The sequence below is a fragment of the Rattus norvegicus genome, chromosome 5 (genome assembly GCF_036323735.1).
Source record: "Rattus norvegicus strain BN/NHsdMcwi chromosome 5, GRCr8, whole genome shotgun sequence".
Classification (NCBI taxonomy): Eukaryota; Metazoa; Chordata; class Mammalia; order Rodentia; family Muridae; genus Rattus; species Rattus norvegicus.
This window is the reverse complement of record NC_086023.1, coordinates 85159242-85175279: the sequence shown is the minus strand read 5'-3', so window position 1 is coordinate 85175279 and position 16038 is coordinate 85159242. Positions and strand designations below refer to the sequence as shown.

The 16038-nt window shown below is 37.8% G+C and overlaps 1 protein-coding gene across 1 annotated transcript; it reads right to left on the bottom strand.

Annotated features, from left to right (window-relative positions):
• Positions 1-397: 397 nt before the first annotated feature.
• Tlr4 (toll-like receptor 4) lies at positions 398-14033 on the bottom strand. Its single transcript, NM_019178.2, has 3 exons — positions 13707-14033; positions 8302-8468; positions 398-3244 (listed from the first exon to the last, which is right to left on the bottom strand). The coding sequence occupies exons 1-3, from the start codon at positions 13794-13796 to the stop codon at positions 994-996; spliced, it is 2508 nt and encodes an 835-aa protein (NP_062051.2). The 5' UTR covers positions 13797-14033; the 3' UTR covers positions 398-993.
• Positions 14034-16038: the final 2005 nt, after the last annotated feature.

Here is a 16038-nt window from a genome sequence, read left to right as displayed (position 1 = left end):
TGCCTCCCAGAAAGGAGGTATAAGTCCGTCAGACAGTATCCTTGCTGAGAAGGAACCTCAATGTCAGCCTATCTAGTCTCACTATCTAGTTGTGTGAGCTTCTATGGCTCTGGAATAATCAAGAATAAATGACCAAGTTATGATTTCTGTTCCTGCACTCCCCTGCACTTTTCTTTTCTGATTAAAAATATTTCTATCAAGCAAATTATTTTTAACACTGATTCTGTGACATCCATAACTTAGTAGGTAATAACTTAAGACTGACACCCAGTGACAAAATGACAGTATATTTTATACACTTTCTGAAAAATTGTACTTAATGTGGGCATTCCTAGCATACCTATGACAATCTTATTTATGATATGAGTTTATAGTCAAGGCAAGGAAAAATAACTGATTTTAAAAAATAAAAGTACACTAAAATTTTTTATTTTATAAATATAGCATTCTAAGGATTGACCAGGATATCTTTGAGCATGTATCAGTCATATTTCTTGTAGAACTAGATTTAAAAAAAGAAACTGACAGAAAATGGAAGAAGAAATTTGAATGAGGGTCTCTCAAAAAGAGTCAGTGCCATTTAAATTATATTCAATAGAAAAAGGGAAAGGAAGGAAACATTCACTTCAGTTTAAATGATCAAAACTCTTCTAAGGTAACTGCAGCACACTACATGTTGTGCTTATATTCAAAGATCCAGAGAAGAATGATGTTCCTTTCTGTTCTCACTGGGCCTTAGCCTCCTCTCCTTAGGTTTTATAAGAGTAAACTTTGCTGATTATGATTCTTTGCCTGAGTTGCTTAATTCATACACCTGATACACATGGAAAGTATGGGGTTTCATCACATTGCTACTTCCTTGTGCCCTGTGAGGTCGTTGAGGTTAGAAGCCTCGTGCTCCCTGGACTCCCTGTCCACAGCAGAAACCCAGATGAACTGTAGCATTCGGAAATTGTAAACATAATGGGTTTTAGGCGCAGAGTTTTGTACTCCTCAGGTCAAAGTTGTTGCTTCTTGTTCTTCCTCTGATGTTTCATCTGGATTCAAGGCTTTTCCATCCAACAGGGCTTTTTTGAGTCTTCTCCAGAAGATGTGCCTCCCCAGAGCATTGTCCTCCCACTCGAGGTAGGTGTTTCTGCTAAGAAGGCGATACAATTCGACCTGCTGCCTCAGCAAGGACTTCTCCACTTTCTCAAGGACAATGAAGATGATGCCAGAGCGGCTACTCAGAAACTGCCATGTCTGAGCAATCTCATATTCAAAGATACACCAACGGCTCTGGATAAAGTGTCTAGACACCACCACAATAACTTTCCGGCTCTTGTGGAAGCCTTCCTGGATGATGTTGGCAGCAATGGCTACACCAGGAATAAAGTCCCTGTAATGAAGGCAAAGCTGAAAGCGGGGCACTCCTTCTTCTAAATTCTTTACCAGCTCGTTTCTCACCCAGTCCTCATTCTGGCTCGAGTAGATCACAAATGCATCATAGATGCTTTCTCCTCTGCTGTACTTTTTACAGCCAGCAATAAGTATCAGGTGAAAATAGAAGTGGTATATCAGAAATGCTACAGTGGCTACCACAAGCACACTGACCACCGATACACTGATGATAGTCTTGTATATATAACAGGTGGAATTCGTAAAATCCAACACCAGGGAGGCCTTCATGTCTATAGGTGATGCACATTTCATTTGTTCAACATTCACCAAGAACATTTTCTGGTCCTTGACCCACTGCAAGAAATTCTGATATTCACATATACAAGCAACAGAATTATTAGTCAGATTGAAGACGGCTAGACTCTTTGGAAAATGTTGCAGTATTCCTTTGGATGTCTCTATGCGATTGAAACTGCAATCAAGAGTCCTGAGGGAGTACAGCTGTTTATAATGGGATGGATCCAGAAACAGTAGGTTGTTGTGACTCATGTTTAATAACTGGAGTCTGTAGAGTGTGTCAAATACCCCCCTAGATATCTGTTCCAGTTGGCATTTAGAAAGATCCAGGAATGTTAAGTTTGTTGTGTTTGTAAAGACATTTGAAAGGGTGTTGTCTTTGAAAGAATTGCCAGCCATTTTTAAAGTGTTGAGACTGATCAAGCCAAGAAATATGCCATCAAAGTCAATTTTGGTATTAGTGTAAGAGATGTCAAGGTAAAGAAGTTTTTCAAGAGATAAGAACACTGAGAATTCTGTGACCTTTTTTAAAGTGGAGTGCTGAAAGTCCAGGTATTCCAGCTCTTCTAGACCCATGAAGTTGGCACTCATCAGGATGACACCATTGAAGCTGAGGTCTAAGTACTTCAGGTTGTTTGTTCCAAAATCAGAATAAGAACAGCAACCTCTAAAGCTCATGGCATTTCTACTAAGATCTAGATATCTGAGACTTGGCAGAGCCAACTGACCAAAGCTGATATCCTCTCTGTTGGTAGTTAAAGTCCAACTTTTAAGAAAAGGTAGACTCAGCTTTGGAAAAGGCTTAAGATGACATCTAATGATTGATAAGGATTGCCATTTGAAATGTCTAGGAACATCTGCTATGTGTTTTATATGTACACCTGTGAAAGACATTGCAGAAATATTTGCCAAGCAATTGAGATTATAAATATCATCTGAAAAATGATTTATATATGTTAACCTGAACTCATCAATGCTCACATTGCATAGTCCTTCCATGACAGAACGGTCAAAACTTTCCAGATTCCTTTCATTTTTAAATTCTCCCAAGATCAACCGATGGACATGTAAACCAGTCATGTTTTGAAGGCACATTTTCAGTACATTTGAGCTATTAAAATTACTTCTTAGAGTCAATTCATGGAGCCTAATTCCCTGAAAGGCTTGGGCTTGAATGGAGTCAATTGGGTTTAAAGACAGGTCTAAAGAGAGATTGACTTGGGGATTTTCACGTAGAAACTGTAAGTCTTTGACAGAAATAGTTTGAATATAGTTATAAGAAAGATCCACATGTTCTAGGTTTGTCAGATTAGAAAAATATTCAGGTAACTTAAAGGAATGTATAAGATTATGAGCCACATTTAGTTTCTTTAAGGATATAAGCTGTCCAATATGGAAACCCTCTAGAGAGGTCATTTTTGTCTCCACAGCCACCAGATTCTCTAAATTTGTTAGTCCAGAAAAACTTCCTGGGGAAAAACTCTTGATAGGGTTTCCTGTCAGTACCAAGGTTGAGAGCTGGTTTAAGCCATGCCATGCCTTGTCTTCAATTGTCTCAATTTCACACCTAAGGAGAAGAAGAGATACCAATTATGCACTTTTGCCTAAAGACTTTCTGAGAATGTAACTGTCCCTGCCACTCCATGATACAAAAATATGATATACCATGTTATTGTGAAAAGAAAAACTATACATAGCAAAGCAGATGACAATGGTGTGAGCAGGAAAGGAACTCTGTAGATTTGTCATTTTCACACTTGCTGCAGTGATGATAAACTAACATATCATGTAGGGCAGCAAATCCATCAGAAGAAAATCAATTTAAGATCAATAACTGGGGCACATAAAGACTGTTGAATAGGATATGGAGTAGCCTTAGATTAACTTAGGCATTTCTTTCCGCACATAGATATAATTTTACACCTAATGGGCATAGGCAATATGGGTGATCATTGTCAGTTAGTCATGATGACTGGTGAAAGTCAATATTAAATGCATAAATAATGACACATAGGTGCCAAGTGTCAAGAATCACATTGTTTACAAAATTCAACTCGTATATGATGACTAGGTATATTAAACCTGTCATTATCACAGGTAAATGTTAATAATTGGTGACATGAGTAGGTTTTACGGAAGAAGAAGAAAATGGGCTATGAACGTTCACATCAAAAGAATTAACCCTCTCTCAGGAGATGAAAGCCGACAATGCTGAGAATAAGTAAGTGGGAATTTCAATGATAAATATGAGTGAATGTGAAGAATAGATGAAGTCAACAACAGATCCAGAAGCTGGAGTAGAAAGCGAGTGTGCCCCGTGGAGGAGCCACCACACAGTCTCTGTGGCTGCAGGGCAACAAGACACTGCAAACAGCTAATAAAAATGGTGTAGCAAGACTGGGTTGCAAATAAAGTAGAGACTCATAAGCTCAATAAAGTCTTCTAAATTTCATCCCAAGATAGATGTAAGCTGTACTATACAAAACACTCAGAGACAAGCTGGCAACAGAACTCATAGGCAGCCAACAGTGATGCATTATAGACCGCATCACACATGCATGCCAGATACATTTAGCAAAGGAGTCATTTTCAAATCTAAACCAATTACCTTCCCTCACTTTTCCTATTCTCTCTGGAATATTCATAGGAAATAAAATAGTTTTGGTTTGTGATTTAGCTATTTATTAGTAATTTGACAAAAGGTATGGATATGTTAAAAAGACAATTTCAAGAGAGAGACATGCAGCTATGCTTACTCTCTTCCTGCATGATTTGAGAACTCATTATTTTCTGTGAATTTTTGTCATTCCAATTCTAAATGAGGCAAAGATATTTGCCCGGAAACCGGGAAAGGGAATAACACTCGAAATGTAAATAAGAAATACTCAAGTTAATAAAAAAAAATCTCTAAAGTTATAAAGGCCAAACACATTTTATTACATAAAACTATTAGTAAATTATAAAAAAAATATGATGAATGAATCTAAAAATATTTGAAAGGTCTTAAGATAAATGAGAAAGTGAAATAATCAAACTGGAAAGAAAGACTGAGATAGACAAACATCACAGAAAGGAAACTGATAAATACTTCCTAAGATACAGAAATTCGATTTTTCATCAGCAAAAATGTTTCAAAAATGTACTATTAAGATGTAAGCATGAAATAGCCACACCACATGGAAAAATTTTATACAAACTTTAAAAAGAATATTTTTATACTTAAAAAAATTTTTGATTGTTTCTCAAGTTCCCACTTTCGGTTATCATTTTATTGCTCATAATCATATATATATATATTTACATTTAATATATGTAAATACATGTATATGTAATACATGTAAATGTCATATATATATACAAATAAGGGCAAAAGGGATATATCTCTGTTTCTATCTGATAATATTGATCTCATAACTTTAGAGAAATAGAGTGAAAAAACTCTAAGCTTAGAAGCAAGAGATGTAAGCTTGACTCTAGTCTAGTTAAGTAAGCAATTTTGCCATAGATTAGTCACTCAGATCCTTCAAAATCCAGATTTCTTTTTTTTGTTTGTTTGTTCTTTGCTTTGTTTGCTTGTTTGTTTGTTTTCAGATTTTTATTGGGTATTTTTATTTAAATTTCAAATGTTATTCCCTTTACCAGTTTTCTGTCCATAAGCCCCCAATCCCATCTCACTCCCCCTTCTATAAGGGTGTTTCCCCTCCCCAATCACCCCACCTTCCCACCTCCCCACCCTGATATTCCCTTACACTGAAAACCTAGTTTTCTTAGCCACAAGAAGTATGTATGTTTCTAGAAAGAAATGAGGACTAGCTGATCTAGAGCAAATTATTCTTAGGAGCCCTGTCTAGTTTCTACACATTAATCTTCCTGTGGAAAGGCACAGGAGTGCCTTGTTGCCTTGTCTTCTCTACTGTAATGCAAAATATCCTGCCAGCTAAGGGAAGAGGAACTTGCATTTTTCCTGAGGACACATTCAAAGCCTTTAAGGAATGCTCTTACATTACATTGTAGAACAATGCTCAATTATACAGGATGAAAAGTTATATCATCTTTATTAAAAAGAGATTATTTTGTTTATTTTTTTACCTGCCTGCCTATCTCAGTCCCCTTAAAATCTCACCGGGATAATTCAAATGTACAATTTAATAAAGTGATTATGATAGCATGTTTTTAAACTCACAAAACTCACTAAATAATTTTAATAATCTTTCAGTTAGTAACTTTTCACCATGGAGTATAATTTTCTTTTAATAGGAGGGAAGACTGAGACAAAGGAAAAATAATATGTAACAGATCACACAGTTGTAAACGTTGGGGAAAGCATGGGCTCCATTGTGCTTCTCCCAACAGAGCTGTTGCCCTCTATATTTGGAATGTGCTATCTATCATCCCTCAAAGAATATAAGACGTTTTCTAGTTTACTAACTTTTAACAGTAATGTCTGCTCTTCAGAAGACTTTTAATACCATTCTCTTTATCTTTGTCAAGAGATTTTAGAAAAAAATATTTGAAAATTTTCTGTAGTTTTATGAACATGGCAGAAAAGAGGCTCATTATCTACTTCAACATTTAAGGATGCCCCTAATTATTACAACCCACGGGTGTAAAGCTGAAGCAGAGCTCGAAGCTTTTCTCCCTGCTGGGTAGCTTTCAGCAGAAAGGTGCAGTGATTTTGGAAAATCATTTCTGGTGTCTTCTAGGCATGACCCCTATGAACTATAATATGAACCTGCCAGGAGTGTCCAATGACGAAATGCTGGCATAACTATTCTAGAGATGACAAACCTTTTTTGGATTAGATTTTTGTCCCATCCTACAGAAGGCTATCCAAAGCTAATATTGTTACCCTGGTCAAAAAAAGTGGATTAGAAACGTCTACAAGCCTAATATGTGGGGTGTAGAGAGGACAGTGATTATTGTGTTTTAGTAAAATTAGCATGGCACCATACTACTGTCTAAATAATTACACTTATACCTATTAACAAAAGTCACTTCCCTTTAGAGTAAAGAGTAGTGAATGTGGATATTCTTAGATCTGCAAGACACTAGAAACAAAAGATAGTTCTGTGGTCACCACTGAAATGAACATTTGTAACATTCCCTCAAAGGGTCAAGGAATATTGAGGAAGAGTGATCTGACAGAAATGTAAGAGTCAAGGGACAGGGAGAGGAGGTGCTATATATGGGGCATGACACAGTTTTTGCAAACCATAGCAGCTGTGTTTCTCTGCATTGTACTTGGCAACAGAAATCTACTGATCCTGGAGAGGACCATGGGATCATTTTCTCCCTGCTGAAATTTAGATTCTTAGGGAGAGACTGTCATTGGTCTTAGTTGTTTATCAAATAGTTAAGCTCACTAGTCTCCAAAATGTAGTACTAAACCTATGGTCACACAGAGAACCTGGTTAAAATCAGTGGGTCAAGCAATAAACATGATATGAATATAGGGTGGAGATATTTTGGAAGAAGTTAGGGCTAACAGGGATAAGAGGGAACTCAGTGTGTGTGTGAAGGTAAGAGTAGCAGAATGCATTAGATAGATGTATGAAATTGTCAAAGAGCAAATTTAACCAATAAAAAAGATTGAGCTTCCCACATGACATATTGGTTAACAGTTTCTATATCCCCACAAATGGCATGCTGCCCTGAATCAGAAAGGGAATTTTCTGTTGCTGTTGGTTGTCTACTCCAGTGAGACTTTATTGAAGAAAACTAATTTTTCCTCCACAGATTGGTACCAATTGTAGATAACTTCCTGGTTACAGATGGAAACCATATTTGCTTTTCTTCCCCACACTTGAACCAGTGCAGGCCCTGAGCATGCTGCCAGTCTCTGTGAATATGTGCATCAGTCCTGTTGTGTCTGGGGGACACTGCTTATTGGAGTCATCTGAGCCCTGAGGGGAAGGCTTGATAAAAATATACTCTTTAAGACTGGGTACTATAGCAACTATTTCTTGCCCACAGTAGATGTATTGCTTGGATATTGGCATCTTTTTCTGAAGGTATTGCTTTTCTTATTCTCTACCCTCTTTTCTATTTTAAATATTTCAGGTATCTTGCAAACCTACTCACATACCAAAATCTTTTCTGATCCTCTCACACACATAAAAAAAACAGCTCTTCTTCTAAAGGACAAATTGTGTTGCCCATATTTTCCCATATTTTATTACTTACGTTTGTTGTAAACTACAGTATTAGTTTGGTTAACATTCGTTTGATTTGTGCTATGTGTCCATTAACCAGGACATGACTTTAACTTATTAAAGAAGATTTTTATCCTGCTTAATAATTAGGAGTATGGGTTTTGTATCTATAAATTTTTGTTCTGTAGCTTAGATGTATATCATATAATATGTGATCCATAAATACCTAATGAAATAGTTTAAAATAATATAGAAGTTAGAACTGCCCTTTGATATTCTTATTTAGCTGCCTACCAAATAGAAACCAGGTAAATAAAAGTAACTGTCCCAAGGATTTACAGCAAGGACTAAGTCTACTGAATAGATGAGTAAAGGAAATTTACTTAGAAACATCTAGGTCTTCTGAGCCAAAAATGCAGTGATATAGAAATAACTACTTCACAGTCTGCAGCAAATAAAACTCATTCATTACCTGGATAAATCCAGCCACTGAAGTTGTGAGAAATTGGAGAAGCTATAGCTTCTTAAGATCTTCAGGGGGTTGAAGCTCAGATCTAGGTTCTTGGTTGAATAAGGGATGTCATGAGGGATTTTGCTGAGATTCTGATCCATGCATTGGTAGGTAATATTAGGAAGTACCTGTAAAAAATCACACAAAATGTTATTCTTTTCGACTGTATGTGTTCCCACTCCTCTCCAAAGATGAATAATGAGATGGTAAAACTCCCATATACATGCTAATCAATATACCATCCACCTATCCATCCATTCTTCGTGATTTATTTTGTTTTTAAACAAGCTTTCAGATAGCCCAGTCTTCTTTTAAATTAGCTATACAGTCAAAGATAACATTGAACTTCCTATCTAATTGCCTCTACCACACAAGCACTGGCATTTCTGGGATATGGCCTCATATCCATCCTTCTCCATTCATTTACCTACCTCTTCATGTTTATAAAACATCTTATTCTACATATCAGGAAGAAAAAATGTTCCTTGCATTCTCAACGTGTTAACATTCTGCTCCAACAAAATTATAATTAAATGAAGAACAGTGAAATCAGGTGTTAAATGACCGTCAAGTCTGAAAACCTTGGTTTTATCACATGTGTTCTGTGTCACTTGGTACAAAGTACATCTTTTATATTATTGTTCTTTGAAATTATAATTATATCATTTCCCCTTTCCTTTTCCTCTCTTCAAGTTCTTATTCCCTTTTCTTTGCTCTTTTTCAAATCCATGGTATCTTTTTTTCATTAATGTATATGTTTATGTGTAAGTGTATGTGTGTTTGTGTGTGTGTGTATATACATATATATATATATATATATATATATATATATATGCCTGTATTATATAAGTACTACCTGGTCGGCTTGCGTAATATTACTTATATATATGTTTTCAGCAATGACCGGTTGGTATTTAGTAACCAACTGCTGGACTCTTCTCTGGGGAAGATGATTTCTCCCACACTATAAACAAAGATCATTACAGAAATCACAGCCAATGAAAATTCAGGAATCTGGAGCCAAGTACATGTACAACACAACTCCCATATCTACAGATCAGGGATCATTGCAGCAGAAGAAGCTGAAAGAATATGAGGGTCAAAAGGTCAGGAACTTTACTGTGATACTGTGTTTCCTAATGTCAAAAGCTACACCCACAAAGTCTTACTAACATGACTGCCTAACTTGAGTTGAAAAAAGACAACAACTAGACATGCTACCATGGACAGAGTCCATGACCCTATCTATACAGGAGTCCTTAACCCTATATAAAGAACTAAGGAATACTGAGTGTGGGACAAAGCTTTGTTTGTTTGTGTGATGGTTAGTTTTTTTTTATAATATTTTCTATGAACCTCACTAGTTTTATGTAAAATACATGTAGGTTTGTACAGAGTTTTATGTAAAATTATTGCCATTCTAACTAATTATCTTCATTATATATAGCCACATGGAGAATACTAATAAAAATGTACAGACATGTCCTAGCTACTGACCTATTTTTGACAATTGCTTTTGGTTCTTAGGCTCATTGACTTTCCCAGTTTGGTACTGGGATCAGAGGCAGTCTTTGAGTGCATGGATTCCAGTGGTGGAAAATAGTACTCAAGGTCGAGTGTGTTCTCTATCAGAGTCTCCGCCTATTTTTATCTGTTTTCTCACATTCATTGTGAATTCTATGCAATGCATTCCATGTGATGTCATAACTATATGATTTCATCCAGCAAATGCTTTGTTTAACCCAGTGAGTTTTGTTTTCTTTTATTTAAAAGCAATGGAATTCTCAAAGGGCTAAATGAGATCAGAGCTTATCTCAAAGCTTGCATTAATTAAAGTGATAAATATTAATGTTAATTAACATTGGCTACTATTGACTTTTTGCTACATATTAGCATTTACTTACATCTTATGTATTTTATACTAATCTTCAAAAAATCCTTTAAAAACGAAGAAAATAAAAAGATGGGGTAATACACATACAGTCAAAGAATTTGTATATATTCAGGATCCTTCGTACATGTCTACTTAAATTGTATTTGTACTGGCTGGTTTTGTGGGTCAACTTGACACAAGTTGGAGTTACAACAGTCAAAGGAGCCTCCCTTGAGGAAATGCCTTCATGGGATCCAGCTCTAAGGCATTTTCTCAACTAGTGATCAAGGTGATCAAGAAAAAAGGACCTAGAGCATTGTGGGTAGTACCATTCCTGTGCTGGTAGTCCTGGGTTTTCTAAGAGAGCAAGCAGAACAAGCCAGGGGAAACAAGGCAGTAAGTAATATCACTCCCTAGCCTCTGCATCAGCTCCTGCTTCCTAACCTGCCAGAGTTCCTGTCCTGAGTTCCTTGGGTGATTAACATCAATGTGGAAGTGTAAGCTGAACAAACTCTTTCCTCCCCAGCTTGCTTCTTGGTCATGATGTTTGTGCAGGAATAGAAACCCTAAGATAGTACTCATCATAGGATCCTTGAAGACAATGAATCTAATAGAGTAAGTCACCAGTCAGAAACTCTTCTCTTACCTTCTTTTATTCCCTTCACAGGTTTTGATGGCCAGGCAAATCTATAGTCTATACAATATTTTCCAAATGCCTTTCATTTGATGAAATGAACCATGAGCTTTGATGCTCTGATGATTTTTGTTTGCTATTTTGTTTTCGAGGCTCAGAAAGGGGGATAGTGACCTCTCTGTGCTCAGTAGACATTTTTTGATGAATGAATGATAAATATTGTCTAATTGATGGGACAGAGGACTGCTTAAGCCAAATAGTATGTCTTGTTCTGCTAAAGCTGAAAAGCTAGACACAGATTCTAGATTCAGATTGGGAAAGATGAGCAAGGAACTGTGTGGAAAAGGAAAAAATATGTATGTCATAAGGAGAAAAGATTATAAGCAAATAATGAGTGGGAACAAATGCAGATAAACTAGCTAACAGGCATGGAAGGAGAGCCTTACAGCTTGGAGAAACTATAGGCACAACATGCGGTCATCAAATGTTGTTCAGAAGTCATTCTTTCATTGGTTTCCTACATACAATACATACAACCAAAGACTATTATGATCTAGGCCAGTGGTTCTCAATCTGTGGTCTGTGACCTATTTGCAACCCATTTCAGGGTCAAACAGCCCTTTTATAGGAGTTGCACATCACATAGCTTATATGGGATAGTTAGTTCAAAACAGTAATAAAATTATAGTTATAAAGTAACAACAAAAATAAGTTTATAGTTGGGGGTCACCACAACCAGAGGAACTGTATTAAGGGTCTCAGCATTAAGAAGGTTGAGAACCATTGAGAGGCACTGTTGGCACGCTGATAAAGCAAGCAGTAATCCTACCTTCTTGTGACTTCTACACAAAAGAAAGGATAAATGGAGTAAAAATAAAGACAAAATGCAAAATGATATGATCAATAAAAGAGCATATTGAGAGGCTAAAGGGAAAATATACATGAGGCAATCAAGAAAAATCACCCCGAGGACACATTTACACAGAGATCTACTTTAAATAAAAAAAATAAATCCTGAAATCAAAGCCCCACATTACAGTATTGTAGCTATAAGCTACACACAGCAGCTATGAAACAACATGCATAGGATAAATAAAAATGTACAGCAAACCAAAAATATTGCTAAATGTCTAATACCCTATATTAAAAATTAAACATAAAATAATTGCTTAATTATATTTGATTACATAAAAAATTCACTGAAACTGATTTCATCCATTTATTTTTAATTTTTCAATTTGACCATAGGTAAATATTAAAATATATCTGGGGATTCCATAATTTTAGCATATGACAGCCGTGATCTAGGTGAGGAATAGGTGGGTAGAGTAAGCAGTCCTGTGGGATGAAGCAATTATAGCTCTTAAGAGTTATTATAAGGATATAAAGGAGTAATTTGTTAAATCTAAATCATCTGGACCAATAACAACACACAAAAAAGTAAGTGTGTTTATAGAAAGGGCTATAAATTAGGAAACCAGTCAGTGCTCGCCCCTGAAGACATGACAAGGGGAATTAAGACAAGGCCAAGAGCACTGAGACCTGGCCTACGGAAGGACCAGGCAAGCTTTGAGAGTTGATACCAGTGACACCAAGTCAGAGATATATTATCTCAGTGTGACAGTGATTGTAAATGCTATCTCTATCATTGTACCTGAGGAATCAGAAAGCAAGACACTGGGATTGTAACTTCTTTAAGTTAATAATATTTTTTTCCCATGTGAACACCGTGTGTCTTAACTCAGTGTACCTGTTCTGAACTGCTGAGTCTACCTCACCCTGAATTCCTTCCTTGTTTGCTCAGTACTACTGTGAGCATCTAACATAAATGAAAAGGCTGTGAAGGAGGAAAACAGGAATGAGTCATGGGTCACATTACTCATTCCTCAGTATTCCACCAAAAGGGGAGTGATTGCCTTAGCTTTTGTTTTTTTTTTTTTTTGTTTTTTTTTTTGTTTTTTTTTTTTTGTTCTTTTTTTCGGAACTGGGGACCGAACCCAGGGCCTTGTGCTTCCTAGGTAAGCGCTCTACCACTGAGCTAAATCCCCAGCCCCCTTAGCTTTTGTTTTACATGTCTCTGTCTCCATCCGTCCCTCCTTCCCATTTCTTTATCATCTAGAATAAGTTGCAGAATACTGAAAGCCCAGTTAAAAAATCTCTTTGGTTTTTTGTTTTGTTTTTTTTTTAATAGAGATTCTTTCATTTAAGAAAATCGTTACATTTATTCATTTGCGTGTATGCTCATGCATACACACACCTGCCAAGGCAGTCACCTGCAACTCAGAGGAGGAGACTCTCTGCCTCCACCTCGTGGGGCTTGAAGGTTGAAGTCGGACTATCAACAGGCTTACCTGCTGAGCCACATCCCTCAAAGATGCTTCTTAAGCATCAGCTACCTTCGCCTGATTTGGAAAGGGAAGGAATGACTACCAAAAGCTGAGTGTTCAGAACTCCCACAGAAAGCACTGATATTAACAGGCTTCCTTCGTATTTCTAGTGATCACGGTCATTCTTTCATCCTGTGAATACTGGCCTCAGAGACGTTCAGTAACTTCTTTGAGGTCTCTCAGACAGGTCACAGAACAACGACTTTAAACTAGTTTTACTAATTTCAAGTCTCTAAATCATGACTCAGACGCCGTACAGGGAACAAGACACCACTGACTGCCTGATCCTGCCCGGTGTTAACACTGAGTCTTTTTGTTGCCACAGCTTCTCAAGTTTGTTTTTGTTAGTTTAACTCCTTCGTGCAAAATAAACTAATCGGAACACATGCAGAAAGCCCTGAGCTGAGGACAGTTTGAGAAATAAGGGAGGCTAACCGGAAAGGGAACAATCTTCTGCGATCCAGACACATACCTCTATGCAGGGATTCAAGCTTCCTGGTCTCAGGCAGGAAAGGAACAATGCCATGATCAGAGTCCCAGCCAGATGCAAGAGAGGCATCATCCTGGCATTTTCTGCAACCAGCGGAGGCCGTGAGAAAGCATGACGAACTGTAAATGGTGGCAGGGCAGAGTCCCTGGGGCCCCTGCCCCTTCTCTCCCAGCGGTTGCCCCTCTGTAAATATTGTATTCAAAGGTATACTGGCTAGAGAGCAAGAGGAAGTGAGAGTGCCAACCTTAGCATTCTCACTTTTGGTTTTGTTCTAGAATTAATAAGCCCATCTCAGGAGGGAAGTTAGAAGACCGAAGAGTAAAACAGGAAGGAGAAAGCGTTTGCTGACCAGCTTCTGGAGGAACAGCAAGAGGAAGCTGGCTTTCATCCCAGGAAGTCATCTGACCTCTGGGCTTGGTTCAGGCGGGGAACTGGCTTGGAGCAACATCCTCATTCCTTCTTTGTTTTCGTCAGAGGATGCTTACTGCTCCACCTAGACTTCCAAGTCTTCCAGAGCACAGTACGAGAGACTGGATGTTTCAGACTAGAGGGACATATTTTCTCACAATGCTGAAGATTAAAACCCAGGATAAAGATGTCAGTTGTTGTGTTTGTGTCCTGAACTTTTCTTTTACCTATGTGTGTACATGTTTGTTCATGGGGCAATAGACCTCTCTCTCCTCTCTCTCTCTCTCTCTCTCTCTCTCTCTCTCTCTCTCTCTCTCTCTCTCTCTCTCTCAATCTGTGTGTGTGTGTGTGTGTGTGTGTGTGTGTGTGTGTGTGTGTGTGTGTGTGTGTGAAAGTCAGAGCTCACAACTGGGTGCCATCCGCAGTTTTCAGTTCACAATCTTCTTTTATTATTATTAATTACTACTTATAGAATGTTTATTATGAAAAGAAGAGCATTCTCAAGAATAGGAGTCGCTTGATGAGCTGTGGGAAATACTCAAAAAGCTCCACCAAAGTTTTGGAGCCAGGCTCTCTAACTAAACTTGCTACTCATTCATTGGCTAGACTGACTGGTCAGTGAAGTTTTCAAATCTCCCACCTGTACTGCCTCTTCCCAGAGCTGGGGTAATAGGTATCAGCATACAGGTTTTTGTTGGTGGTGGGTTTGTTTGTTTGTTTTTGTTATTTAGTTACTTATTTATTCAAGTATTTTTCTGTTTTTTATTGGATTTTTTTATTTACATTTCAAGTGTTATTTCCTTTCCTTGTTTCCCATCCATAAGCCCCCTCCCCTTCTTTTATAAGGGTGTTCCCTCTCCCCAACAAGTCCTCCTTCCCATCTCCCCAACCTGACATTCCCCTACACTGGAGGTTCCAACCTTGGCAGGACCAATGACTTCTCCTCCCATTCGTGCCGAACATCCTCTGCTACATATGCAACTGGAGACATGGGTCTGTCCATATGTAGCCATCAGGTAGTGGTTTAGTTCCTGGGAGCTCTGGCTCGTTGGTATGGTTGTTTTTATGGGGTTGCAAGACCCTTCAGCTCTTCAATCCTTTTTCAAATTCCTCCAACAGGGACTCCCTTCCAGTTTAATGGTTTGCTGCTAGCATTCGCCTCTGTATTTGTCACACCATGGCTCAGCCTCTCAGGAAACAGTTATTTTCAATCTCTGGTCACCATGTACTTCTTGGCTTCATCCATATTGTCTAGTTTTGGTGGCTGTATATATATGCTGTACACCCAGGTGGGGCAGGCTCTGGTTGGCCATTCCTTCAATCTCTGTTCCTAACTTTGTCTCCATATCCCCTCCTATGAATATTTTTGTTCCTGCTTTTAAGAAAGACTGAAGAATCCAAACTTTGTTCGACCTTCTTCTTGAGCTTCATGTGGTCCATGGATTATATCTTGGATAATTGGAGCTTTTGGGCTAATATCCACTTATCAGTGAGTATGTGTTTTTTGGTGATTGGATTACCTCACTCAGGATGATATTTTCTAGTTCCATCCATTTGCCTATAAATTTCATGAAGTCATTGTTTTTGATTGCTGAGTAGTATTCCATTGTGTAAATGTACCACATTTTATGTATCCATTCCTCTGTTGAAGGACATCTGGGTTGTTTCCAGCTTCTGGCTATTATAAATAAGGTATGAACATAGTGGTGTATGTGTCTTTGTTGTATGTTGGAGCATCATTTAGGTATATGCTCAGGAGAGGTATAGCTGGGTCCTCAGGTAATGCAATGTTCAATTTTCTGAGGAACTTCCAGACTGATTTCCAGAGTGGTTGAACCAGTTTGCAATCGCATCAACAATGGAGGAGTGTTCCTCTTTCTCCACAACCTCATCAGCAACTGTTGTC

What these genes read in the sequence shown, in the direction of transcription:
- Tlr4 (NM_019178.2), bottom strand. Translation starts at nt 13,796, where the DNA reads ATGATGCCTCTCTTGCATCTGGCTGGGACTCTGATCATGGCATTGTTC. An exon ending in GCTTGAATCCCTGCATAGAG is followed by an intron (nt 8,469 to 13,706) that starts GTATGTGTCTGG and finishes GATTTTTTACAG; the next exon opens with GTACTTCCTAATATTACCTA. An exon ending in CAGTGGCTGGATTTATCCAG is followed by an intron (nt 3,245 to 8,301) that starts GTAATGAATGAG and finishes TCTTCTCCTTAG; the next exon opens with GTGTGAAATTGAGACAATTG.